Source organism: Lithobates pipiens, unplaced genomic scaffold (genome assembly GCF_037356315.1).
Source record: "Lithobates pipiens isolate NorthernLeopardFrog02 unplaced genomic scaffold, aLitPip1_a1.2 Scaffold_27, whole genome shotgun sequence".
In the NCBI taxonomy this organism is placed as follows: Eukaryota; Metazoa; Chordata; class Amphibia; order Anura; family Ranidae; genus Lithobates; species Lithobates pipiens.
In genome coordinates this window covers 222,961,930-222,988,929 of record NW_027507788.1, presented here as the reverse complement: position 1 = coordinate 222,988,929, position 27,000 = coordinate 222,961,930, and the positions used below count along the sequence as shown (strand labels likewise).

At 46.4% G+C, this 27,000-nt stretch overlaps 1 protein-coding gene across 2 annotated transcripts in view; it reads left to right on the top strand.

The window, feature by feature from the left end:
• Positions 1-27,000, top strand: part of NPHP4 (nephrocystin 4) — a 570,758-nt gene that overhangs the window by 478,319 nt on the left and 65,439 nt on the right. For both annotated transcript variants that reach the window (XM_077458285.1, XM_077458284.1), the window contains exons 24-26: positions 6,627-6,783; positions 8,530-8,615; positions 24,567-24,652. In XM_077458285.1, coding sequence (XP_077314411.1) covers positions 6,627-6,783; positions 8,530-8,615; positions 24,567-24,652 — 329 coding nt within the window. The remainder of the gene's footprint in view (positions 1-6,626; positions 6,784-8,529; positions 8,616-24,566; positions 24,653-27,000) is intronic.

Here is a 27,000-nt window from a genome sequence, read left to right as displayed (position 1 = left end):
ATGGAGGTCCTATGACCCCAAGAACACCCACCCCCACCGTCATACATGGAGGACCTATGACCCCAAGAACACCCTCCCCCATCGTCATACATGGAGGACCTATGACCCCAAGAACACCCTCCCCCACCGTCATACATGGAGGACCTATGACCCCAAGAACACCCTCCCCCACCGTCATACATGGAGGTCCTATGACCCCAAGAACACCATCCCCCACCGTCATACATGGAGGTCCTATGACCCCAAGAACACCATCCCCCACTGTCATACATGGAGGTCCTATGACCCCAAGAACACCCTCCCCCACCGTCATACATGGAGGTCCTATGACCCCAAAAACACCATCCCCCACCGTCATACATGGAGGTCCTATCACCCCAAGAACACCATCCCCCACCGTCATAGATGGAGGACCTATGACCCCAAGAACACCATCCCCCACCTTCATACATGGAGGTCCTATGACCCCAAGAACACCATCCCCCATCGTCATACATGGAGGTCCTATCACCCCAAGAACACCATCCCCCACCATCATACATGGAGGTCCTATGACCCCAAGAACACCATCCCCCACCATCATACATGGAGGTCCTATGACCTCAAGAACACCATCCCCCATCGTAATACATGGAGGTCCTATCACCCCAAGAACACCCTCCTCCACCGTCATACATGGAGGTCCTATGACCCCAAGAACACCATCCCCCACCGTCATAGATGGAGGACCTATGACCCCAAGAACACCATCCCCCACCTTCATACATGGAGGTCCTATGACCCCAAGAACACCATCCCCCACTGTCATACATGGAGGTCCTATGACCCCAAGAACACCCTCCCCCACCGTCATACATGGAGGTCCTATGACCCCAAGAACACCCTCCCCCACCGTCATACATGGAGGACCTATGACCCCAAGAACACCCTCCCCCATCGTCATACATGGAGGACCTATGACCCCAAGAACACCCTCCCCCACCGTCATACATGGAGGACCTATGACCCCAAGAACACCCTCCCCCACCGTCATACATGGAGGTCCTATGACCCCAAGAACACCATCCCCCACCGTCATACATGGAGGTCCTATGACCCCAAGAACACCATCCCCCACTGTCATACATGGAGGTCCTATGACCCCAAGAACACCCTCCCCCACCGTCATACATGGAGGTCCTATGACCCCAAAAACACCATCCCCCACCGTCATACATGGAGGTCCTATCACCCCAAGAACACCATCCCCCACCGTCATAGATGGAGGACCTATGACCCCAAGAACACCATCCCCCACCTTCATACATGGAGGTCCTATGACCCCAAGAACACCATCCCCCATCGTCATACATGGAGGTCCTATCACCCCAAGAACACCATCCCCCACCATCATACATGGAGGTCCTATGACCCCAAGAACACCATCCCCCACCATCATACATGGAGGTCCTATGACCTCAAGAACACCATCCCCCATCGTAATACATGGAGGTCCTATCACCCCAAGAACACCCTCCTCCACCGTCATACATGGAGGTCCTATGACCCCAAGAACACCATCCCCCACCGTCATAGATGGAGGACCTATGACCCCAAGAACACCATCCCCCACCTTCATACATGGAGGTCCTATGACCCCAAGAACACCATCCCCCATCGTCATACATGGAGGTCCTATGACCCCAAGAACACCCTCCTCCACCGTCATACATGGAGGTCCTATGACCCCAAGAACACCATCCCCCACCATCATACATGGAGGTCCTTTGACCCCAAGAACACCATCCCCCACCATCATACATGGAGGTCCTATGACCCCAAGAACACCATCCCCCATCATCATACATGGAGGACCTATGACCCCAAGAACACCCTCCCCCACCGTCATACATGGAGGACCTATGACCCCAAGAACACCATCCCCCATCGTCATACATGGAGGACCTATGACCCCAAGAACACCCTCCCCCACCGTCATACATGGAGGACCTATGACCCAAGAACACCCTCCCCCACTGTCATACATCGGGGTCCTATGACCCCAAGAACCCCCTCCCCCACCGTCATACATGGAGGTCCTATGACCCCAAGAACACCATCCCCCACCGTCATACATGGAGGTCCTATGACCCCAAGAACACCATCCCCCACTGTCATACATGGAGGTCCTATGACCCCAAGAACACCATCCCCCACCGTCATACATGGAGGTCCTATGACCCCAAAAACACCCTCCCCCACCGTCATACATGGAGGTCCTATCACCCCAAGAACACCATCCCCCACCGTCATAGATGGAGGACCTATGACCCCAAGAACACCATCCCCCACCGTCATACATGGAGGTCCTATGACCCCAAGAACACCATCCCCCATCGTCATACATGGAGGTCCTATCACCCCAAGAACACCATCCCCCACCATCATACATGGAGGTCCTATGACCCCAAGAACACCATCCCCCACCATCATACATGGAGGTCCTATGACCCCAAGAACACCATCCCCCATCGTAATACATGGAGGTCCTATCACCCCAAAAACACCCTCCCCCACCGTCATACATGGAGGTCCTATCACCCCAAAAACACCCTCCCCCACCGTCATACATGGAGATCCTATCACCCCAAAAACACCCTCCCCCACCGTCATACATGGAGGACCTATCACCCCAAGAACACCATCCCCCACCGTCATACATGGAGGTCCTATGACCCCAAGAACACCATCCCCCATCGTCATACATGGAGGTCCTATGACCCCAAGAACACCATCCCCCACCGTCATACATGGAGGACCTATGACCCCAAGAACACCCTCCCCCACCGTCATACATGGAGGACCTATGACCCCAAGAACACCCTCCCCCACCGTCATACATGGAGGACCTATGACCCCAAGAACACCATCCCCCACCGTCATACATGGAGGTCCTATGACCCCAAGAACACCATCCCCCACCGTCATACATGGAGGACCTATGACCCCAAGAACACCATCCCCCACCGTCATACATAGAGGTCCTATGACCCCAAGAACACCCTCCCCCACCGTCATACATGGAGGTCCTATGACCCCAAGAACACCCTCCCCCACCGTCATACATGGAGGACCTATGACCCCAAGAACACCATCCCCCACCGTCATACATGGAGGACCTATGACCCCAAGAACACCATCCCCCACCTTCATACATGGAGGTCCTATGACCCCAAGAACACCATCCCCCATCGTCATACATGGAGGTCCTATCACCCCAAGAACACCATCCCCCACCATCATACATGGAGGTCCTATGACCCCAAGAACACCATCCCCCACCATCATACATGGAGGTCCTATGACCTCAAGAACACCCTCCCCCACCGTCATACATGGAGGACCTATGACCCCAAGAACACCATCCCCCACCATCATACATGGAGGAGGAAATATTATGCTTTGGGGGTGTTTTCTGCTAAGAGGACAGGACAACCACCGCATCAAAGGGACGATAGACGGGGCCATGTACCATCAAATCTTGGGTGAGAACCTCCTTCCCTCAGTCAGGGCATTGATAATGGGTCATGGATGGGTCTTCCAGCATGACAATGACCCCAAACATACGGCCAAGGCAACAAAGGAGTGGCTCAAGAAAAAGCACATTTAAGTCCTGGAGTGGCCTAGCCAGTCTCCAGACCTTAATCAAACAGAAAATATGTGGAGGGAGCTGAAGGTTCGATTACCATACATCAGCCTGGAAACCTTAATGACTTGGAGAGGATCTGCAGAGAGGACAAAATCCCTCCTGAGATGTTTGCGAACCTGGAGGCCAACTCCAAGAAACGTCTGACCTCTGTGATCACCAACAAGGGATTCTCCACCAACTACTAAGTCGTGTTTTGTGAAGGGGGTCAAATACTTATTTCACTCATTAAAATGCAAATCAATTTATAACTTTTATTGAAATGCGTTTTTCTGGATATTTTTGTTGTTATTCCGTCTCTCACTGTTATAATAAACCGACCAATAACCACTTCCAAACCGCCCCCACCGTCGTTATACGTCGGTACTTTGAAGAGGGATATCGTTGTTATGGCAGCAGCTAGCTTCTTCAATGGGCGGTCCGCTTCAAGATAAAAGTGGTCTCTGCGGCGGATTCGCCGCAAGATCAATTTTATTGGCGGCGGGAGAAGGGCCACCCCCTCCCGCCGCGCTTCGCTGCCCTCCGCCGCTTACCAGCAGCAGCAGAGGCGATCGGATGTCGTCCCTTCTGTGGATTGGAGCTGAGTGAGGGGAAGATGGCCGCCACCCGTCACCATGTCATTGCAGGGCGGAAGCGACGTCATAATGTCACTTCCGCGCATAGCTCTTAAAGGGCCATTTCTTTTTTTATGTTTTTTTAAATGACAACATTTTTTTTTTTTACTTTATTTTTTTTTCAATTGCATTTTAGTGTAAATATGAGATGTGAGGTCTTTTTGACCCCCCTGATCTCATATTTAAGAGGACCTGTCATGCTTTTTTTCTATTACAAGGGATGTTTACATTCCTTGTAATAGGAATAAAAGTGACACAATAAAAAAGAAATAAATAAAAAACACAGTGTAAAAATAAAAAGGTAAAATAAATTAGTAAAAAAATAATTTTTTTAACGCGCCCCGCCGAGCTCGCGGGCAGAAGCGAAAGCATATGTAAGTTGCGCCCGCATATGAAAATGGTGGTCAAACCACACAGGTGAGGTCTCGCCGCGGTCGTTGGAACGAGAGCAATAATTCTAGCCCTGGACCTCCTCTGTAGCTCTAAACCTGCAACCTGTAGAAGTTTTTAACCACTTCCCGACCAGCGCACGACGATGTACGTCGACAGAATGACACGGGCAGGCATATTGGCGTACAGATACGTCCAATATTCGATGCCGCCCTGCCATCGGGAGCGCGCCGCCGGCGGCGCGCTCCCGCGCTGGTCGGGACCACCGTGAGTCCGGTCGCGGGACCTGCGGACTCGATCGCCGCGGGCATCCCCGCGATCGTCTCACGGAGCGGCCGAATGGAGGAAATGCTCTATAAACAACATTTTTCCATTCTGCCTAGCAACTAGTGACGCTGATCTCTGCTCCATGTGATTGGAGCAGAGATCAGTGTACACTAAATGAAAGCCCAACCCCCCCACAGTTAGTAACACACCCCTAGGAACACTTAACCCCTACACTGCCACCCACTGGTTAACCCCTTCACTGCCAGTGTCATTTACACAGGAATCACTGCATTTATATAGCAGTGATTACTGTATAAATGACAATGGTCCCAAAAATGTGTCAAAAATGTCCGATGGGTCCCCCACAATGTCGCAGTCACAATAAAAATCGCTGATCGCCGCCATTACTAGTAAAAAAAAAAATAATAAAAAATTATTAATAAAAATGCTATAAAACTATCCCTATTTTGTAAACGCTATAACTTTTGCGCAAACCAATCAATAATCGCTTATTGCGATTTTTTTTTACCAAAAATATATAGAAGAATTCGTATCGGCCTAAATTGAGGGAAAAAAATGTTTTTTTACATATTTTTGGGGGATATTTATTATAACAAAAAGTAAAAAATAGTGCGTTTTTTTCAAAATTGTCGCTCTATTTTTGTTTATAGCGCAAAAAATAAAAACCGCAGAGGTGATCAAATACCACCAAAAGAAAGCTCTATTTGTGGGGAAAAAAGGACGTAAATTTTGTTTGGGAGCCACGTCGCACGACCGCGCAATTGTCAGTTAAAGCGGCGCAGTGCCGAATCGCAAAAAGTGGTCTGTCTTTGACCAGCAAATTGGTCCGGTCTGAAAGTGGTTAAACGTCACCTATGGAGATTTTTAAGGGTTAAAGTTTGTCGCCATTCCATGAGCAGAAGCAATTTTGAAGCGTGACATGTTGGGTATCAATTTACTCGGTGTAACATTATTTTTCATAATATAAAAAAAATTGGGCTAACTTTACTGTTGTCTTATTTTTTAATTCAAAATTTTTTATTTTTACCAAAAAAAAGTGCGCTTGTAAGACCGTTGCACAATTACCGTGTGACAGAAAGTATTGCAACGACCGCCATTTTATTCTCTAGGTTACAAAAAAAAATGTATAATGTTTGAGGGTTCTAAATCATTTTCTAGCAAAAGAAAATGTTTTTAACTTGTAAACAACAAATCTCAGATTGAGGTTTCTGTCCTTAAGTGGTTACAATTATAGACTGATTATTTCTTTGTCAGTGGTACAAAATCAGCAGCCGATCAAATACAGGGTTTACAAACACTGTACCTTTGGATAGAGTAGTGTTATCACCCCTGGTGAGAAAATATTCATTTAGTTGTCACCTGAACAGTTATCCCCATTGGAAGATTTCCTGGCTGGTTGGCTTTCCCTTCACTTCCTAACTTGGTGGCAGTGGTCACCAGAAAGCCGATGAGGGTGAATCTACCTGGAGGGGACACAGAACAGCAATACCATAATACGGACAGAGGGTCTGACTACTTACCTGCTTACCCACGGCCACCTTCATTGCATGCTGTGATGCTCTCTAGCGTTGTGCGGGATCCGGACATTGACTGTAACAGCGGCGTCCAGAACCGTGCGTAATACTGCCGCTTGTGTCCATTCTGCGCAGGTCTCCTTTAAGACGTCAGACGGGAAGCCGATCGCCATCCTCCGGGTGCTTGTGGAACCTCAGCCCCACGTTGTCGATCAGACATTCCGATTTTATCACCCGGAGTTGACGTTCTTGAAAAAGTCCATCCGACTGCCGCCGTGGTATTCCCTTCCAGGTAAGAAGAGGACGTCTCACTTTTCAAAGGGAGTCTTTTTTTAAAGTGATTGTAAACCTTTTAAAAAATAAATAAGAATAAAATAAAAAAACATGTTATACTTACCTGCTCTGTGTAATGGTCACCTCCTTTTCTGGGGTCTCCCGCTGGCACTCCTGGCCCCCACCTCTTGGGTGAGTGCCCCTACAGAAGGCCAGTTCTTATGGGGGGCACTCATGCGGGCTTGATCCTGAGCTGCGCTGCCTGCGTTTATAGACACAGACGGCTCGGACCTGCCCTGCTCCCTCTTCACAGGATTTGATTGACAACCGCAGCAGGAAATGACTCTCGCTGCTGCCTGTCTGTCCTGTGAGCAGGGAGAGAGCAGAGAGAGAGACGCTGTTCCTGGGCACAGCACTGGATCAGGATTGGGCTCAGGTAAGTATACAGTACATCAGGAAAGTATTCTCAGGTAAGTATACAGTGCATCCGGAAAGTATTCTCAGGTAAGTATACAGTGCATCCGGAAAGTATTTACAGCACACAGTGGAAAAAGTGAAGCGCTGTGAATACTTTTCGGATGCACTGTAAATGGGAATTGGGGGTGGGGGGTGGGGGTGGGGGGGGGGTTCCTGAGCACAGAAGGTTTTTTACCTTAAAGAGGTTCTTCACCCTGTTTGAAAGTACCGTATTTATCAGCGTATAACACACACCTTCATTTTAAGGGGAATGTTTCTGGAAAAAATAAAATAAAAAATACATTTTAAATAAAGAAATTTTAAACAAAATAAGGGTCAGTGCCCATCATTGCAGTCTGATCAGTGCCCATCTTTCCTGCAGTGCAAAGAGGGGCAGGACTGCAGGTGGGCATTGATCATGTTGCAATGATGGGCAAGGCTGCAATGATGGACAAAGCTGCAGATGGGCACTGATCATGCTGCAATGATGGGCAGGGCTGCATATGGGCACTGATCATGCTGCAATGACGCGCAAGGCTGCATATGGGCACTGATCATGCTGCAATGACGGGCAAGGCTGCAGATGGGCATTGATCATGTTGCAATGATTGGCAAGACTGCAATGATGGACAAGGCTGCAGATGGGCACTGATCATGCTGAAATGATGGGCAAAGCTGCAGATGGGCACTGATCAAACTGCAATGATGGGCAGGGCTGCATATGGGCACTGATCATGCTGCAATGACGGGCAAGGCTGCAGATGGGCATTGATCATGTTGCAATGATTGGCAAGACTGCAACGATGGACAAGGCTGCAGATGGGCACTGATCATGCTGAAATGATGGGCAAAGCTGCAGATGGGCACTGATCAAACTGCAATGATTGGCAAGGCTGCAGATTAGCACTGATCATGCTGCAACGATGGGCAAGGCTGCAGATGGGCACTGGTCAGACTGGAATGATTGGGCAAGGCTGCAGATGGGCACTGGTCAGGCTGCAATGATGGGCAAGGCTGCAGATGAGCACTGATCAGACTGGAATGATTGGGCAAGGCTGCAGATGGGCACTGGTCAGGCTGCAATGGTGGGTAATGATCATCCTGCACTGATGGGCACTGACCCTTATTTTGCTTCAAAATTCTTTATTTAAAATGTAATTTTTTTGCAGTGCAGTTGATATGGACCTTCCTGAATGTCATCATGAAAACAATCGGTGTATTGATGTAGACATGAATATTGTTTCATTTGCTTGCAGCTCTTCATTTTTGTTGTGCTGAAATCTACAATTCTGAAATGTTTTTATTCCAGGGGCTCCGGTTGGAATGCCGGGAGGGGAACCGGACCTGTTTGCCCGCTGCAGTGACCCCAACGTTATCTGTGACACCAAGAGACTGGTAAGTGAACATTTCTTCATTTTATCCTGAATGATTGTCAGAGTTCATTTCTTATTGTAAAATTGTCAGGAAGAATTCTGTAAATATGGCACCTCTAAACGCATTGGAGGCAGAGACCCCTTTTTATAGTTTTATAGTCCAATTCCAGCTAAAGCCTAAAATACCCCCCCCAAACCCCTAGACTAACTAACCTGTATAAAAATAATGTACCGTATATACACACTCCCCTGTGTCAGCCAGGAGCAGCTGCAGGGGAGAGGAGAGAGCGCCCCGACAACGGCTGGGAAAGTCAGGTGTGATGACATCACCCATAGGCTTCCATGTCCCTACTGTTGTTGTCGAGCGCTCCCTCCTCTCCCCTGCAGCTGCTGCTGGCTGGCACAGGGAAGACCGGATCATGTCCACTGGGCTGGAGCGTGGTGAAAATAGGTAAGTATAAACATTTTTTTTTTTTTAAAAGCAGAGGTCCACCCTAAAGTGGACCTTCCGCTCATTGGAACCCCCCCCCCCCTCCGGCGCCACAATTGGCACCTTTCAGGGGGGAGGGGGGTGCAGATACCTGTACAGTACAGGTATTTCTACCCACTTCCGGCGTAGATTCTGCGGAAGGTACGCCCCTTTCCGCAGAATCTACGCCCCTTTCCGCAAGTGCCCCGCTGCCTGCTGGGAAACACACGGATCCCAGAGACAGCGGGGACCATCCTTATTGCGCAGCGTGACTCGCGCATGCGCAGTAGGGAACCGGGAAATGAAGCCGCTAGGCTCCACTTCCTGATTCCTATACCCAAAATGGCGGCGGCAGCACCCGAGAGACGATCGAGAGATCGGCTTCGGGTGCCGACATCGCGGGCGCGCTGGGCGGGTAAGTGTCATTATTTTAAAAGTCAGCAGCTGCAGTATTTGTAGCTGCTGGCTTAAAAAAAAAAAAAAAACGGCGGACTCCCGCTTTAAGTCAGCAGCTACAAACACTGTAGCTGCTGAATTTTAATAAGGACACTTACCTGTCCAATGATCCGATGTCGATGGCCCGAAGCTGATCCGTCCATCAGATTGGCTGCTGGCGCCTCCATCCTAACGAAGGGAAACAGGCAGTGGAGCCTTGCAGCTTTACTGCCCGTTTCCTACTGCGCATGCGCGAGTCGCACGGTGCTTTGTGAATGGCCCCGTTGTGTTCTGGGATACACACACACATGTCCCAGAAGGCAACGGGGCCGCTCGCCGAAGAGGAGGAAGCACCGCGGAATAGGAAGAGGCAGATTAGGAAGACTGCCTAGCAACAGCGTTTCAGGTAAATGAAAAAAAATTATTTTATTTTTAATTTTTTTAATTTTATATAATGCATTTTTTATTTTTTTTTGGGGTGGCCCTCCACTTTAAGAAAAAATTTTAGGCCTGAAGATTACACAAAACTCCAAATATTATATATTTCCTGAAAGCAGACACCCTAGAGAATGAAATAGTGGTAGTTCCAATTTTTTTATGTCACATGATATTACTGCAAGGGTCTAGGAAACGCAATATTTCAGTAAAAAACACACTAATGTGAATTTTAGGGCAAACAAACTGCAACAAATGACCCAAATTCATTTTTGTTAAAATATAAAAGATGGGGTTGTGCCAAGTAAATAGATAGCCAACAAGCCAAACCTTGATTTTTATTTTTTTTTGCGCCGGAGAAATGGCGTCAAACTTCAGTACCCTATATTTTCTATAGGCAACGCTTCAAAGGCCCCCCCGATAAGTATCAGTTTAGTGTTTTTACAGAGGAGGTCTGGTGCTAGAATTATTGCTCTCACTCCGGCATACGAGGCGATATGTAACATGTATATCGCAATCAACGTTTTCACGTGTAGGCGCCCCCCCCGACGCATGCGTTTACATTCGTGCGTGTGTATGTGTGGGGACCTCAATTTTTTATATTATTTTGGGTGGGGGGGGGGGGGGTTGAAGTTCTTGGGTACAACTTTTTTTTTTTTTTTTTTTTTTTTACTTAACTTTTTTTTTTCCATCATAGGGGACAAACAAGAAATCAAAAATTTTGCAAGGGTATGTAAACTTATGAGCACAGCTGTGTATGTGATGCAGGAACCAGTGAGATTCCAGTGCGGGTTCCCGCATCTCATACCATTCGCAGGCAGTTCACACTGCCCAATGCCAACAGCTGCGGGTGTCCATACTAAGTTAATGACACCCCAGATCGATTTGCATATCTCAGCGCGAACTGTGAATTCGGACAGGAATCGGATCGCATGGGTGTTTACATGGGTTCTGGTGTGGACGCAAAAAAAAAAAAAGAAAAGAAAGGGGTCCTGCACCATTTTGGTCTGAATGTGATGCAAATTCACTCATACAATCTGTATAGCTGAATTTGCGTCGCACAGACATCGCATGTGATCTGCACAGCAGTGCGGCGTGAATCACATGCGTTGTGTGAACCGGCACTTAAAGTGGTGTTGCACAGAAAAAAAAAAAAATTCATCAAAATTCCTAAAAAAAACGAAAAAATAAATATTTGGGGGAAAAAAAATGTAACCTCTAAATGTCTGTTGCTAGGGGGGTCCCTCCTAGTCTGCCTCCTTCAGTGCCCGGGTTCTTGACGTCACTTCCCCTCGGCGCAGGAAGGGCTCAGCTCCGCCCCATCCCTCCTGTCAGTCATCTGGGACACGTGACAGGTCCCAGGTGACTGCACAGCCAATCACGGCGTGCGGCGCCGCTCGCGCATGCGCAGTGGGTGCCCACAGTTAGAATGCCAGCGCCTCTGAGTGGAGGGGGAGACAAGCGGAGCTTCACCCCCCCCCCCACATCGCTGGACCCTGGAACAGGTAAGTGTCCGATTATTTAAAGTCAGCAGCTGCAGTATTTGTAGCTGCTTACTTTTATTTTTATAGGGGAACTCCTCTTTAAGACTAGTCAGGCTTTAGCTGGAATTCTACTTTAAACCTGTAGTGTCAAATAAATCTCAGTTAACACCGTGCATTGCTGTGTTAATGAACACTGATAGACGGGGATGAATCTGCCCCGGGTTCAATTGGCGGTCAGTGGGGGGGGGGGGAGGGGGGGGTGAAATAGAGAGTGGTGCAGGCAGTGTCCCCCATAGCAGGATCTCCCTTCCAATGGCTCCTCTCTGACAACAGTTTGTTTATTCGTTTAAAAAAAAAGAACAGAAAGAATATCAAGTTTGCAGTTTGCCCCCCCCCCCCCCCCCCCCCATAGATTTCACACACAGGGGGACTCTATTTACTAATTGGGTGACTTCTGAAAGCAATTGCTTCCACTAGATTTCAGCGGGTCCCATCCTTGAACTTCTCCCCAGACCTGCTGAAATCTACGGGGAGCAAACTTGATATTATTATTATACAGGATCTATATAAAGCGCCAGCAGTTCAGTTATTTGTGTTCACCCTTGTACACACGGTCGGACATTCCGACGGAAAATGTCCGATCGGACCACGTTGTTGGATAATCCGACTGTGTGTGTGGGCTCCATCGGACTTTTTCCATCAGAATGTCCGACCAACAAAGTTTGAGAGCTGGATATAAAATTTTCCGACTTTGTCCGATCGGAATTCTCTACAAACGATCGGACAAAGTGCCATGCATGCTCAGATCAAAGTACGGGAGCAAGGCTGAACGTGGTCCCGTTGGAACGAACGAACGTCATCACGTTCCCGAACAATCGGATTTTCCGACAACTTTGTCCGACCGTGTGTATGCAACACCAGTTTCGGAAAAAATCTGAAGGATTTTGTGGTCGGAATTTCCGACCGTGTGTACAAGGGCTAAGACTAATAAACAAACAGTTGTCAAAAAAAAAGAAGGCATAGGAAGCGAGATACTGCTATGGGGGACACCAACAGAGAAAGTGGGGTCACCCCCGTGGAATACAAATACATAAGAAAATGTAACATCACTCACCACGGCCAATGAGCTACCTCTATTCACCAAATAAATATATGAAAAAACAATTGCATCAATTTCATCCGATGAATAAATAAATCTGTGTGTCAATTCATATACTGAATTGAATAAATAAATATGTGCAATAAATCACATTTGAAGCACTGGACACCTTGTTTGGACAATCATTTCGCATAATTTGGATGAATTAATTTTATGTATTTATAGTAGATTTTATTGGAAATATTTTATTACATGTTTTATTTATGATTTATTGCTCATATATATTTATTTATTCAGTTTATTATATGAATTGATACATGTATATTTATTTATTCATCGGATGAAAAAAAAAATTGTTTTTTTATATACTGTATATATTTATTTGGTGAATAGGGATTGGTTGTGACTAGCACCGCTACATTTTATTATACATTTGTAGTCAAGGGATATTAATTGATACCTCTTTAGACAAAAGCTGCTACTCTTTATATTAGAGGGGTCTGTGGCACACATATATTTTGTGTGTGTGTATATGTGTGTGTGTGTGTATATATATAATGTGTGTGTGTGTGTGTGTATATATATATATATATATAGAATGTATGTATATATATTATGTGTGTATATGTATGTATGTATATATATATATATATATATATATATATATATATAAGATTTAATGGCTGTGTGTTGAGTTATTTTGAGGGGGCAGGAAATTTACACTGTTATACAAGCTGTACACTCAAATGTCACATGAAAAGAGAGAAGAGAAAGCCCACATCTCTATGATCCCTAAGTCATCCGAGGAGGCCACAGACCCACAGTCCTTTCGTCCCATCTCCCTGTTGAATGTTGACCTGAAGGTTTTGGGAAAGGTTCTGAGCACACGAGTCAACAGATATCTTCAGGTCCTCATTCACAGGGATCAGGTGGGCTTTGTGCCCGGTCGCCAGGCGGGGGACAGTGTCCGCAAGGTGGTCCATCTCCTTCATATACTTCGTCAGCGTAAAATACCAGGACTTTTGCTCTCCCTAGATATTTATAAAGCGTTTGATTCGCTCTCTTGGGATTACCTTTACTTTGTTCTAACCAAATGGGGATTTGGACCACATTTTCTACAATGGATTCAGGCCCTCTATTCCGCACCGTCGGCATCGGTGAAATATGCGGGCTTCCTTTCTGAACCTTTCCCGATACTCCGGGGGACTAGACAGGGATGCCCCCTGTCCCCGGCACTGTTTATTCTGGCATTGGAGCCGCTGGCGGCGGCGATCAGGGCCTGTGGTGATATCTCGGGAATCCCTTACGCGGGCACTCAATACAAAGTGAACCTCTCTGCGGACGACGCCCTATTGACCCTGTCCAACCCGCTTATCTCTCTGCCCAACTTGCAACTAGTATTAGACCGATTCTCGGCCTTCTCAGGTCTTCAAATTAACCTCTCCAAGACCACAGCGATGAATGTTAACCTCCCTCTGGAACTGGTGCAGCGCCTTCAGGACCACTTTCCATACCGTTGGGCTTCCCACTCGATTGATTATTTAGGTGTCAAATTGACACCGTCTTATTCTTCCCTTTTCTCGGCCAACTATTATCCCCTGTTACGAACGGTGTCCACCCTTATGCAAGCCTGGCAATTCCCCACACTCTCATGGGTAGGCAGGATCTCTGCGGCGAAGATGACCATCCTTCCTAAAGTCCTTTATTATTTTCGTACTTTGCCTGTCCGGGTACCCCCCTTTTTTCTTCGACTCATGCAGAATAGGATCCTCCAATTTATATGGGCGCGCAAACGTCCCAGGATACCTAGAGTGACCCTTTACACCCACAGGCTCCGGGGAGGCCTGGGGGTCCCTAATATCTCTCAATACTACACAGCGGCCCAGATCGCTCCGTTGACCATGCTCCATGCAATCACGGATGTTCCTCTGTGGGTGCTCCTGGAGGTGCCTGGCTGTGACCCTTGTGCACTTCAGGCACTCCTTTGGCTCCCCAGAAATCTGCGCCCTCCCACCCTCAGCCCCATGCTTCTACATAGTCTGCAGGTGTGGGACTCAGTTCGCTTTTCCAGCAATCTGATGTCCCCCTTTCTACCCCTACTTCCCATCACTCATAACCCTCTTTTCCCCCCGGGTCTGGAGGAGCCCCAGGCATTTTCCTGGTGGTCCTTACATGGCTACCCACGAGTCCAAAATTTCCTTTCCTTGCGCCAATTCCCCTCCTGGGAGAGTATCCGGGAAACGAAAGGGGCGCCGGCTAGCGAACATTATCACTTTATCCAATTGAAGCACTGGATTTCAGCGTTGCGCCGCAGGTCCACCTACCCCTTCCAAAAAACTTTTTTTGAACACTCATGCCAACACGCCCCAGGGTCCCCAGGCCTTATTTCGGCCATTTATGCCTCCCTGAATAGCCGTTCGCCATCAGCACCCCTCTCTTATATGACTCAATGGGAAAAGGACCTTCAGACCCCAGTGGACCCAGAGGACTGGAGCAGGGCCTGGAAAACAATCACCAAATGCTCGTTCAACACAAATACCCTGGAGGCTGCATATAAAGTAATGCTCCGATGGTATTGGGTACCTGCCTGCACAGCTCGGGCTTTCCCTGGGAGTACGGACAGGTGCTTCCGCAACTGTGGACAGCGAGGGGATGTTTTGCATACATGGTGGGCTTGCCCAAGGCTGGTGGGGTTCTGGTCGAGGATTTTTGGTTTGCTGCAGACACTTTTCCACCTAACCATCCGAAGGGACCCTAAGCTAGCCCTCCTACATTGCCCGGTACCTGGTTTGCGGGGCCCTCAACAGAAGTTGGCTACTTATCTATTTATAGCGGCCAAGCGGACCATTGCCCAAGCCTGGAAGTCCCGACGGGTAGATTTTCAAGGTGTTAAAACCCGCATGACTGCAATGTTACTGCAGGAACGTATGTCCAGTATTGTTGATGATTCTAATGCTAAATTTCTAAAAATCTGGGAGCCGTGGATCTCCTATGAGTTCCCCGCGCTCCAAGCTGCATGCCTGGGCTTGGTCTGACTCCTCTTGGCGAGGCATCCACACCCGAACGTTTCCCCCCCCCCCTTTCTTCCCCTTCTTGTCTCTCTATCTTTTCTTCTTTTGTTCCCTATTTTTCTTCACTTTTCTTTGTAATCTCTCCCATTGCTAACGAACTCTGCTGCCCCCCGTTGGAGGGGGTGGTGGAAGAAGGGCCTGCCCTCCGGACACGACGAGGGAACGAGTTGCCTGGTCCTGGAACCAGTCTCGATACCATCCCCTACGCATATTCCCTCCTTTTTTTTCTTCTGTTTATTATGAATATAATGTGCTGGCTGGCCCTTTGGTTATACATTCATGCTTTGTAGCCCCTGCGAGGGCGCACAAGGAGCAGATTGTAGTCTCTTGTTTATTTCTGTTTGTTAAACTTTTCAATAAAAATATTGAAACAGAAAAGAGAGAAGAAAAGATTTACACAAATGGGAGGGGTGTACTTACTTTTGTAAGATACTGTATATATATATATATATATATATATATATATATATATATATATATATATAAATATACAGTGTCTTGAAGACATATTCATACTCATACCCCTTGACATTTTCCATGATTTGTCATGTTACAACCAAAAACGTAAATGTATTTTATTGGGATTTTATGTGATGGACCAACACAAAGTGTCACATAATTGTGAAGTGGAAGGAAAATGATAAATGATACAAATAAATATGTGAAAAGTGTGGGGGAGGGGCATTTGTATGGCGCCCCCCGGAGTCAATACTTTGTACAGCCCCCTTTCTCTGTAATTACAGCTTTTAGGCCATAAAGTAGAATTTTGGTCTCATCTGACCAGATCACCTTCTTCCACATGTTTGCTGCCCCCTCCCCCACACGGCTTCTCACAAACTACAAACAGGACTTCTTATGACTTCCTTTCTCCAATGTCTTTCTTCTTGTCACTCTTCCATAAAGGGCAGATTTGTGGAGAGACGACTAATGGCGCGTACATGCAACCGGTCTTTCCGGCAGACTAGGTCTGACATAATCATTCCGTCGGACAATCTGATCATGTGTGGGATAATCCAATTGTTTTTCATAAAAAAAAAAAAAAAAATTCTGACGGACCTAGAAATAGAACATGTTTCAAATGTGTCCGATGAACTCAATTCCTATCGGGAAAAACGTTCGTCTGTGTGCTGGTCCGACAGACCAAATACGACGCAAGGGAAGCGATCGGCTACTGGCTATTGCACTTCCTTTTATAGTCCCGTCAAACATCATCACGTTCAAAGCGAACTGACTTTCCAACGGACTTAGTCCGTTCGTGTGTGGCCAAGTTCGTTTATCTGGAAAGTCCATTGGGAAGACCGTCGGGCCTAGTCTGCCGGAAAGTCCAGTCGTGTGTATGCAGCATAATAGTTGTCCTGTGGACAGATTCTCCCCCCCTGAGCTGTGGATCTCTGCAGCTCCTCCAGAGTTACCATGGACCTCTTGGCTCTTCTCTGATGAATGTTCTCCTTGCCCGGCCCGGTCAGTTTAGGTGGACGGCCATGTCTTGGTAGGTTTGCAGTTGTGTCATACTCTTTCCATTTTCCGATGATGGATTGAACAGAGCTCCGTGAGATGGTCAAAGCTTGGGAGATTTTATTATAACCTAACCCTGCTTTATACTTCTCCACAACTTTATCCCTGACCTGTCTGGTGTGTTCCTTGGCCTTCATGATGCTGTTTGCTCACTAAGATTCCCTAACAAACCTCTGAGGACTTCACAGAACAGCTGCATTTATACTGAGATTACATTACTCACAGGTGGACTCTATTTACTAATTAGGTGAATTCTGAAGGCAATTGGTTCCATTAGATTTTAGTTAGGGGTATCAGAGTAAAGGGGGCTGAATACAAATGCCCCTCCTCCACACTTTTCACATATTTATTTGTATCATTTATCATTTTCCTTCCATTTCACAATTATGTGACACTTTGTGTTGGTCAATCACATAAAATCCCAATAAAATACATTTACGTTTTTGGTTGTAACATGACAACATGTGGAAAATTTCAAGGGGAATGAATACGTCTTCAAGACACTATATACATACAGTATCTTACAAAAGTAAGTACACCCCTGACCTTTTTGTAAATCTTCCCTTCTCTCTTTTCATGTGACAACACTGAAGAAATGACACTTTGTCTACAATGTAAAGTAGTGAGTGTACAGCTTGTACTGTATATTCTCCCTGGTGTGGTACAAGTAATCAAAAAAAATAATAATAGTAATAATGATAAAATAATAATAATAATACCGGGACAGAATCAGAACTTCTTTGGCGGATATCCGCTGGAATTGGAGAGTTCTATATATTTAGCTGTTTCCTCGGAATTGAGCTTTAATACAATCTGCCTGAATAGAAATAAAGGACAAATGAAAAAAGAAGCAGTGATTGCCGACTTTGTTACTAAGGTTCTCGTTCCTGGGTTATCGTCTTTATCTTCCATACATTTTGTAATAATAATCTAACCATGCTTTTTTTTTTTTTTTTTTTTTACCTGGATCCATCCCTTTAAATTCCCCAATGTAGTCGCTCTGTGTGAATTACATGTGACATTTTTTTTTTTTTCTGACATTCCAAAATCCCATTTCAGAGGTTTTCTTGCCCAGGAAAGTCGGAGATAATCACTCCGTCACTTGTCTGCAGAGAATGGTGGCTGACACAATGCACGGTGACACCGGGAATAATTACACCGTTTTATCTTCTAGCTTGTCCTATTCTTCTACCTACACTTCCAATCAGCATCACAATCACCCGCCGGGCGCCCGAGCGCTGATGTCAGTGATGGGTAGATTCCAACAACCTTTACAGTTCGGGTCCAGAGATATTTGGACACAGGCACGATTCTCATACTTTGGGCTCTGTACGCCACCAGAATAAAATTAAAACGAAACAATCCAAACGACTTCGAAGTGCAGACTTTCAGCTTTAATTCAAGGGGTTGAACATAAATATTAAGTACAAATTTTAGGAACTGCAGACATTTTTTATACACAGCCCCCCCCCCCCCCCCCAATTTTCAGGGGCTCAAATGTAATTGGACAAATGAATATAATCAGAAATAAAATGTTCATTTTTAATATTTTGAAAGCAAAGCGATAGTTTGGGACTTTATATGAGGTAAAGACCATTTAGGTCATCATATATCTCCATCCATACCTAAGTATCAGGGAAGTGGGAAGAAAGTGGGAGCAGATGGGACTTTGTATGAAGTATGCAGTCTCAGGGACAACCAGCTATATTATTGATAGCTGGTTGTCCCTCAGACTGCATACTTCATACAAAGTCCCATCTGCTCCGACTGTCCTCCCCCTTCACCTGATACTCCCATTTTTTATATTTTGTTGAGAATCCTTTACTGGCAATGACTGCCTGAAGTCTGGAGCCCATGGACATCACCAAAGACTGGCTTTCCTCCTTTCTGATGCTTTGCCCGGCTCGAACTGCAGCTGACTTCAGTTGTTCTTTGTTTGTGGCTCTTTCTGCCTTTAGTTTTGCCTTCAGCAAGTGAGATGAGATCAGGTGATTGACTCGGCCATTGCAGAATATTCCACTTCTTTTCCTTCAAATGCTCCTGGGTTGCCTTTGCAGTGTATTTTGGATCATTGTCCATCTGTAATGTGAAGTACCGTCCAATCATTGGCTGAATCTGGGCTGACAGTATATCTCTAAACGCAGCAGAATTCATCCGGCTGTTCTGTCTTCTGTCACATCATCAATAACCACCATTGACCCAGTGCCACTGGAAGCCATGCAGGCCTATGCCCATGCCATCACACACTGCAAGCTCTACCATGTAACCACAGATGACATTGTGTGCTTGCATCATAAGCTGTTCCAAGCCTTCTCCACACTTTGTTGAATGACTATTGTCCTTCTAGTACAGATTCATCTTAGTTTCATCCGTCCAAAGAATGCTTTTCCAGAACTCGTCTGGCTTTCTTAGATGTTTTTTTGGCAAAGTCTAATCTGGCTTTTCTATTCTTCAGGCTTTTAAATGTTTGCACCTTGTGGGGAATCCTCTGTATTTGCTCCCGTGAAGTCTTCTCTTGATTGTAGACTTTGACAATGATACGCCCACCTCCTGGAGAGTGTCCTTCACTTGTCTCCACCTCCTGGAGGGTGTCCTTCACTTGTCTCCACCTCCTGGAGGGTGTCCTTCACTTGTCTCCACCTCCTGGAGGGTGTCCTTCACTTGTCTCCACCTCCTGGAGGGTGTCCTTCACTTGTCTCCACCTCCTGAAGGGTGTCCTTCACTTGTCTCCACCTCCTGGAGGGCGTCCTTCACTTGTCTCCACCTCCTGGAGAGTGTCCTTCACTTGTCTCCACCTCCTGGAGGGCGTCCTTCACTTGTCTCCACCTCCTGGAGGTTGTCCTTCACTTGTCTCCACCTCCTGGAAGGTGTCCTTCACTTGTCTCCACCTCCTGGAGGGTGTCCTTCACTTGTCTCCACCTCCTGGAGAGTGTCCTACACTTGTCTCCCCCTCCTGGAGGGTGTCCTTCACTTGTCTCCACCTCCTGGAGGTTGTCCTTCACTTGTCTCCACCTCCTGGAGGTTGTCCTTCACTTGTCTCCACCTCCTGGAGGGTGTCCTTCACTTGTCTCCACCTCCTGGAGGGTGTCCTTCACTTGTCTCCACCTCCTGGAGGGTGTCCTTCACTTGTCTCCACCTCCTGGAGGGTGTCCTTCACTTGTCTCCACCTCCTGGAGGGCGTCCTTCACTTGTATCCACCTCCTGGAGAGTGTCCTTCACTTGTCTCCACCTCCTGGAGGGCGTCCTTCACTTGTCCCCACCTCCTGGAGGGCGTCCTTCACTTGTCTCCAACTCCTGGAGGTTGTCCTTTACTTGTCTCCACCTCCTGGAGGGCGTCCTTCACTTGTCTCCACCTCCTGGAGGGTGTCCTTCACTTGTCTCCACCTCCTGGAGGGCGTCCTTCACTTGTCTTCACCTCCTGGAGGGTGTCCTTCACTTGTCTCCACCTCCTGGAGAGTGTCCTTCACTTGTCTCCACCTCCTGGAGGGTGTCCTTCACTTGTCTCCACCTCCTGGAGGGTGTCCTTCACTTGTTTCCACCTCCTGGAGGGTGTCCTTCACTTGTCTCCACCTCCTGGAGAGTGTCCTTCACTTGTCTCCACCTCCTGGAGGGTGTCCTTCACTTGTCTCCACCTCCTGGAGGGTGTCCTTCACTTGTCTCCACCTCCTGGAGGGTGTCCTTCACTTGTCTCCACCTCCTGGAGGGTGTCCTTCACTTGTCTCCACCTCCTGGAGAGTGTCCTTCACTTGTCTCCACCTCCTGGAGGGTGTACATCACTTGTCTCCACCTCCTGGAGGGTGTACATCACTTGTCTGGGTGTTGTGAATGGGTTTTTCTTCACCATAGGGAGCATTCTACGATCATTCACAATTGTTGTCTTCCATGGACCTCCAGGCCTTTTTTATGTTGCTGAGCTCACCAGTGCGATCTTCTTTCCTCAGAATGTACCAAACTGTTGATTTGACCACTCCTAATGTTGCTGCTATCTCTCTGCTGGATTTGTTTTTGGAGCCTTATGCCACGTACACACGACCGGACTTTTCAATGGACTAGGTCCAACGGTTTTCCCGACGGACTTTCCAAATGAACGGACTTGACCACACACAATCACACCAAAGTCCGTCGGATTCGAACGTGACGACGTACGACCGGACTAGAATAAGGAAGTTCATAGCCAGTAGCCAATAGCTGCCCTAGAGTCGGCTTTTGTCCGTCGGACTAGCATATACACAAACTTATTTCTCAATAGGAACTGGGTCTGGCGGAGTTCCGGCCGAAAAATTTGAAACATGTTCTATTTCTAAAGTCCGTACGATTTTTGGACAGCAAAGGTCTGATGGAGCCCACACACGATCGAATTGTTCAACGGATTAGTTCCGTCGGACCTTTGCTGTTGAAAAGTCCGGTCGTGTGTGTACGCGGCATTACAATGGCCTGTTTCCCTTGCATGGACGCATGATGTAGGTTCACAGCAATGGATTCCAGTTGCAAATCTCACACATAGAATCGACTTCAGACCTTTTACCTGCTTAATTAATGAAGAAATAACGAAGGAGTAGCCCACACCTGGCCATGAAACAGCTTTTGATTCAGTTGTCCAATTACTTTTGGTCGCTTGAAAAAGTGGGGGTGGCTATTCTTAAGTGCTGTAATTCCTAGACCCTTCCCCCGATTTGGATGTATATACCCTCAAATTACACCTGAGAGTGCGCACTTTCAGCCCATATCAATTATAGAACTATAGCTTCAAAATGTTTTGGTAAACACCTGAAAAAAAAACAAAAATTGTGCCTGTGTGCAAATATATATGGACCTAACTGTATATGAACTCCAATACATTGTAAAAGTTACCAATGTTATGCCATGATCATGTCATAGATCTTTAATTTTAAAATGATTCTAAAGGTTTTTTTTTTTTAATAACACACGTTATACTTACCTGCTCTAATTGTTTTTCACAGAGCAGCCCCCATCATCCTCTGCTTGGATCCCCCACCAGTGCTCTTGGCTCCCCTCCCCCCCACCCCACCTAATGCCCCGATAGCAAGCCGATTGCTATGGGGACACTTGTGGATGCTCACTCCCGAGCCGGCTCTTTGTGTCCATTGATACACAGAGCATGGCTCGGCCTGCCCCCTCCCTACTTTCTGTGGTTGACCGTTGCTGCCTCTCTTTCCAGTGAGGATAGAGAGAGCAGAGAGCTCTTGTGCACATCACTTGATCAAATTTGAGCTAGTCATGTACAAGGTGGGCTGGGGCTGCATCCAGAAGATTTTTTTACCTTAACACAGAGAATGTAGTAAGGTAAAGAACCCTATACCACTTTAACAATGGATGCGTTTCAAATGGTTATCCTATGGTCCAATGGGCTTATATATTCTGTATATGCAGAAGCGCAGCTCAGTGTACACTTTTGGCATCTGCTGAGATGAATGAACTCCTGCGCATGATCAGCTGTGACATCATTTAGGCCCGGCCAATCAAAACCGATAAAAAAATCAGCCCTCTGAAGAACACCGCGTGGAGATGGGAGTTCTGGAACACCTCAGCACTAGAGTGGTTGTTCCAACTTTAAAATCACCTAAATACATTCCAGGTATAATAAAACAAAAGGTGTTTGGTAGAAAGGCCTCTTCTCTGCCAGCATGCTGCAGAAAAGAACCTTTGCTCTTTTAGTGGAAACAGTGGTCTCTCTACAGAGGTATGATATGCTCCCAGCTGAGTTAGAGCTCCCCAATAACCAGAGAGGATTAGCTCTGCTGGTTGCAGATCTATAGGTATGTCAGACCTCTACACAGAGAGCGGGGGTATTTCCTACATGCTGGCAGGGGAGAGGCTTTTCTACTTTGGCTGTGTCTGCTTTCCCTTAAAAAATGAATTATGAGACCTTTCAAACCTTTTGTTTTGATTCACCTGGAATGTATTTAATGGAACCAACCCTACTGAATTAAAGTGATTGTAAACCCTTTACAACCACTTTAAAATACAGGCAAGCCTTGGGCTTACCCTGTAGCTGCACTGGATATCTCCTAAACCTGGACGGTTTAGGAGATATCCCCTGTATTTGCATGTGATGCTGTCATTGGCACATGTGCGCTTAAAGTGATTGTAAACCCTTACAAACCACTTTGACCTACAGGTGAGCCTAGATTAAGGCTTACCTGTAGGTCCAAGAAATATCTCCTGAACCTACACGGCTTAGGAGATATTTGCCAAAAGACAGGCACCGCTGTCTACGGCGCATGCGCCATAGACAGCGGCGTGCAGGCGCACTGAGCGCGCCGCTGTTAACAGTGATATTCCGCGAGTGGCGGCTCCTGTGCGCATGCGTGGGAGTGACGTCATTGCGGCTTCGTTGAATGACAGCGCCGGAGCAGCAAGACCCACCAAGAAGATGGACGCTCCAGACTACAGGGGACAGCGGTGACTTCGCTGGCTCCTGTATCAGGTAAGTGACACATAATGGACTACTATGCGATGCGATGCGATGCATAGTAGTCCATTATGCTTTACCTTTGCAGGGAATCGAAGAGGAAGTAACACCCATCAGGGTTTACTTCCTCTTTAAGCCAACTGAAGCAACGTACGTGCCGTTGCTTCAGTTGTACTGTGCCATTCCTGGCGGCTCCCACGCATGCGCAGGAGCGACGTCATCGCAGCTCCGGCCAATCACAGTGCTGGAGCTGCGATACTCTAAATTAGCCTGTCGCCAGCTGGAGGGGGAGATGAGGACGGCTGTGTGGGCTTCGTTCTCGGGTAAGTAATTCATAATGAGCTAGTATGCTATGCATACTAGCTCATTATGCCTTTGTCTTGCAGTTTTTTTTTTTTGTTTTTTTTTATTCGGGTTTACAACCACTTTAATGGTTTGCCAAAACAGTTATATGGAAGGCATGCCATGAAGGATATATGTCACAGTTGCTTGTGCTCTCAGTCGAACTATCAAGCCATCAAATGGCTGGTGTCATACCTGATCACATGTGGTGCACCATAGCAGCTGCAGATCAAACAGAGGCTAAGATGGCAGCTTCCTTGGCTGTAAAGTATAGGAGGATACCTGTACTTTCAAAGAAAGTAGTGTTATCCTTTTTGGCCACCCTGCCCCAGGTATGTACTTGCCTGATCTGAGCAGCTACAGCCTGGAAGGCCGTTTAGATCTGCCGGACAAAATATTTTCATCCTGGGCAGTGCTTGCACAATCGATCCATATTAACCTCTGTAGGGTTCTCTCACAGGTTTCCTGTATTATAGACAACCCCATAGCAGTCAAAAGGGGGTTACCTAAAATAACAACTGACCGGTATTGGCCAGATCAACCCAAAACCAATCGCAGGATCACAGCTGGCTTCTTATTTGGGGACCCCAGCCGTGGTCTCTCCACCGGAATTAAGTGTTTTAGTGGTTATCAGGCAGTACAGATGCTAATGAGTGTAATGAGTCTCTTTTCTTCCTAAAAAATTTTTAGGGTCACGGAGAACCCCAAGATGTGTTTGTGAAAGTTGCTGGAGGGCCCAGTCCACAGATCAAGAAGTTCTTTATTGCTCTTTATACGTAAGTCATCCTAAGTGCTATTGACTATTATTGCCATTTTCTATAACCAATGCTTGCTTTTGGGGTTCAGAGGGGAAATAATCTGGGGATACATAACTACAGATTCCCACGTTTTTGAAGTTGGCCTCTGCTGGAGTTACTCACCTTGTCATCATGGAGAACAGAAAGACTCATTAGGATATCTTATGAAGGAGGTACCATACTCCCCCCATTTGGGATATCTTATGAAATTAGTATCATGCTTCCCTATTGGGATATCTTATTAAAGAAGTACCATGCTCCCCCATTACAATATCTTATGAAGGAAGTACCATACTCCCCCATTGGGATATCTTATGGAGGAGGTATAATACTAATCCATTGGGATATCTTATGAAGGAGGTACAATACTTCCCCATTGGGATATCTTATGGAGGAGCTACCATACTTAGTCATTGGGATATCTTAAGAAGGAAGTACCATACTTCATCATTGCGATATCTTATTAAGGAGGTACAGTACATCCCCATTGGGATATCTTATGAAGGAGGTACCATACTTTGTCATTGGGATATCTTCTGAAAGAAGTACCATACTTCATCATTGGGATGTCTTATGAAGGAGGTACCATACTTCATCATTGGGATGTCTTATGAAGGAGGTACCATACTTCATCATTGGGATGTCTTATGAAGGAGGTACCATACTTCATCATTGGGATGTCTTATGAAGGAGGTACCATACTTCATCATTGGGATGTCTTATGAAGGAGGTACCATACTTCATCATTGGGATATCTTATGAAGGAGGTACCATACTTCAGCATTGGGATATCTTATGAAGGAGGTACCATACTTCAGCATTGGAATATCTTATGGAAGAGGTACCATACTTCATCATTGGGATATCTCATGAAGGAGGTACCATACTTCTGCATTGGGATATCTTATGAAGGAGGTACCATACTTCAGCATTGGGATATCTTATGAAGGAGGTACCATACTTCAGCATTGGGATATCTTATGAAGGAGGTACCATACTTTGTCATTGGGATATCTTCTGAAAGAAGTACCATACTTCATCATTGGGATATCTCATGAAGGAGGTACCATACTTCATCATTGGGATGTCTTATGAAGGAGGTACCATACTTCATCATTGGGATATCTTATGAAGGAGGTACCATACTTCATCATTGGGATGTTTTATGAAGGAGGTACGATATTCTCCCATTGGGATATCTTATGAAGGAAGTACAATACTCCTCCATTAGCATATCTTATGAAGGAGGTACCATACTTCGTTATTGGGATATCTTATAAAAGAGATACCATACTTCCCCATTTAGATATCTTGTGAAGGAGGTACAATACTAACCTATTGGGATATCTTATGAAGGAATTACCATACTTCCCCATTGGGATATCTTATGAAGGAGGTCCAATACTTAGTCATTGGGATATCTTATGAAGGAAGTACCATATTTTGTCATTGGGGTGTCTTATAAAGGAGGTACCATACTTTCCCATTGGGATATCTTATGAAGTAAGTACCATACTTCATCATTGGGATATCACCCAGTAATAAATATACTACTTTGTTATCAGGTCGCTGACATCACAGAGTGGGGATTATCACTATTTTGCTTCCCATGACCTCAAAAGCAGTATTTCCATTGGATCCTGCCGGGAGCCTGGAGTTTACCCAATAGGAGGCAGTTGGTGCTGTCTTTGGGTTCAGGCTTTCGTTATAAGCCTGGTAAGTGGTCCCTTGTACCAGTTTGTACAAGTTCATTAATACACCAGACAAATCCTATGTTCACCTAGTGGAGTAATTATCGACTCCAATCTACTAAACACCGGTGGGGCAGATTGTTCACTAATTGCTGATCTCTAACCACTGACTGATGTCCTTTAGTCTGATTTGTCCCTAGGAAGTCTCCATCTGTGCATACACCCATCAGTCTGTGAGGGTAAATAGTGCCAACCTAGAGGGGTTTGCCAGGAGACAATTGCAGATTCCTTGAAAAAGCACTGAGCCGATTCTCTGAGCAGGGGATTACGTTTCCAGGGAGCAATCTGTACAGTTACCAAGGATCTAACACCTCCACCATTGCCAAGCTTCCATTGTTCCAAGGATTAAAGGAAGAGAAGTTTTGCAGAGCTTCTATTTTACACACTTTGGTTTATATTGATCCTCTCCAAAAATGTATACTTAAATAGGAACTGCAGTCTGCTGACATCATTTGTAATTAAACAAATCTTTGCCATTCTGAAGCTTCCCTCCAACCGCTTTGCATAGTATTTTATATACACTGTGAGTCTGTGCTTGCCAAATATGCTGCAGAAATCTCCCTCCACTGAGTCTGG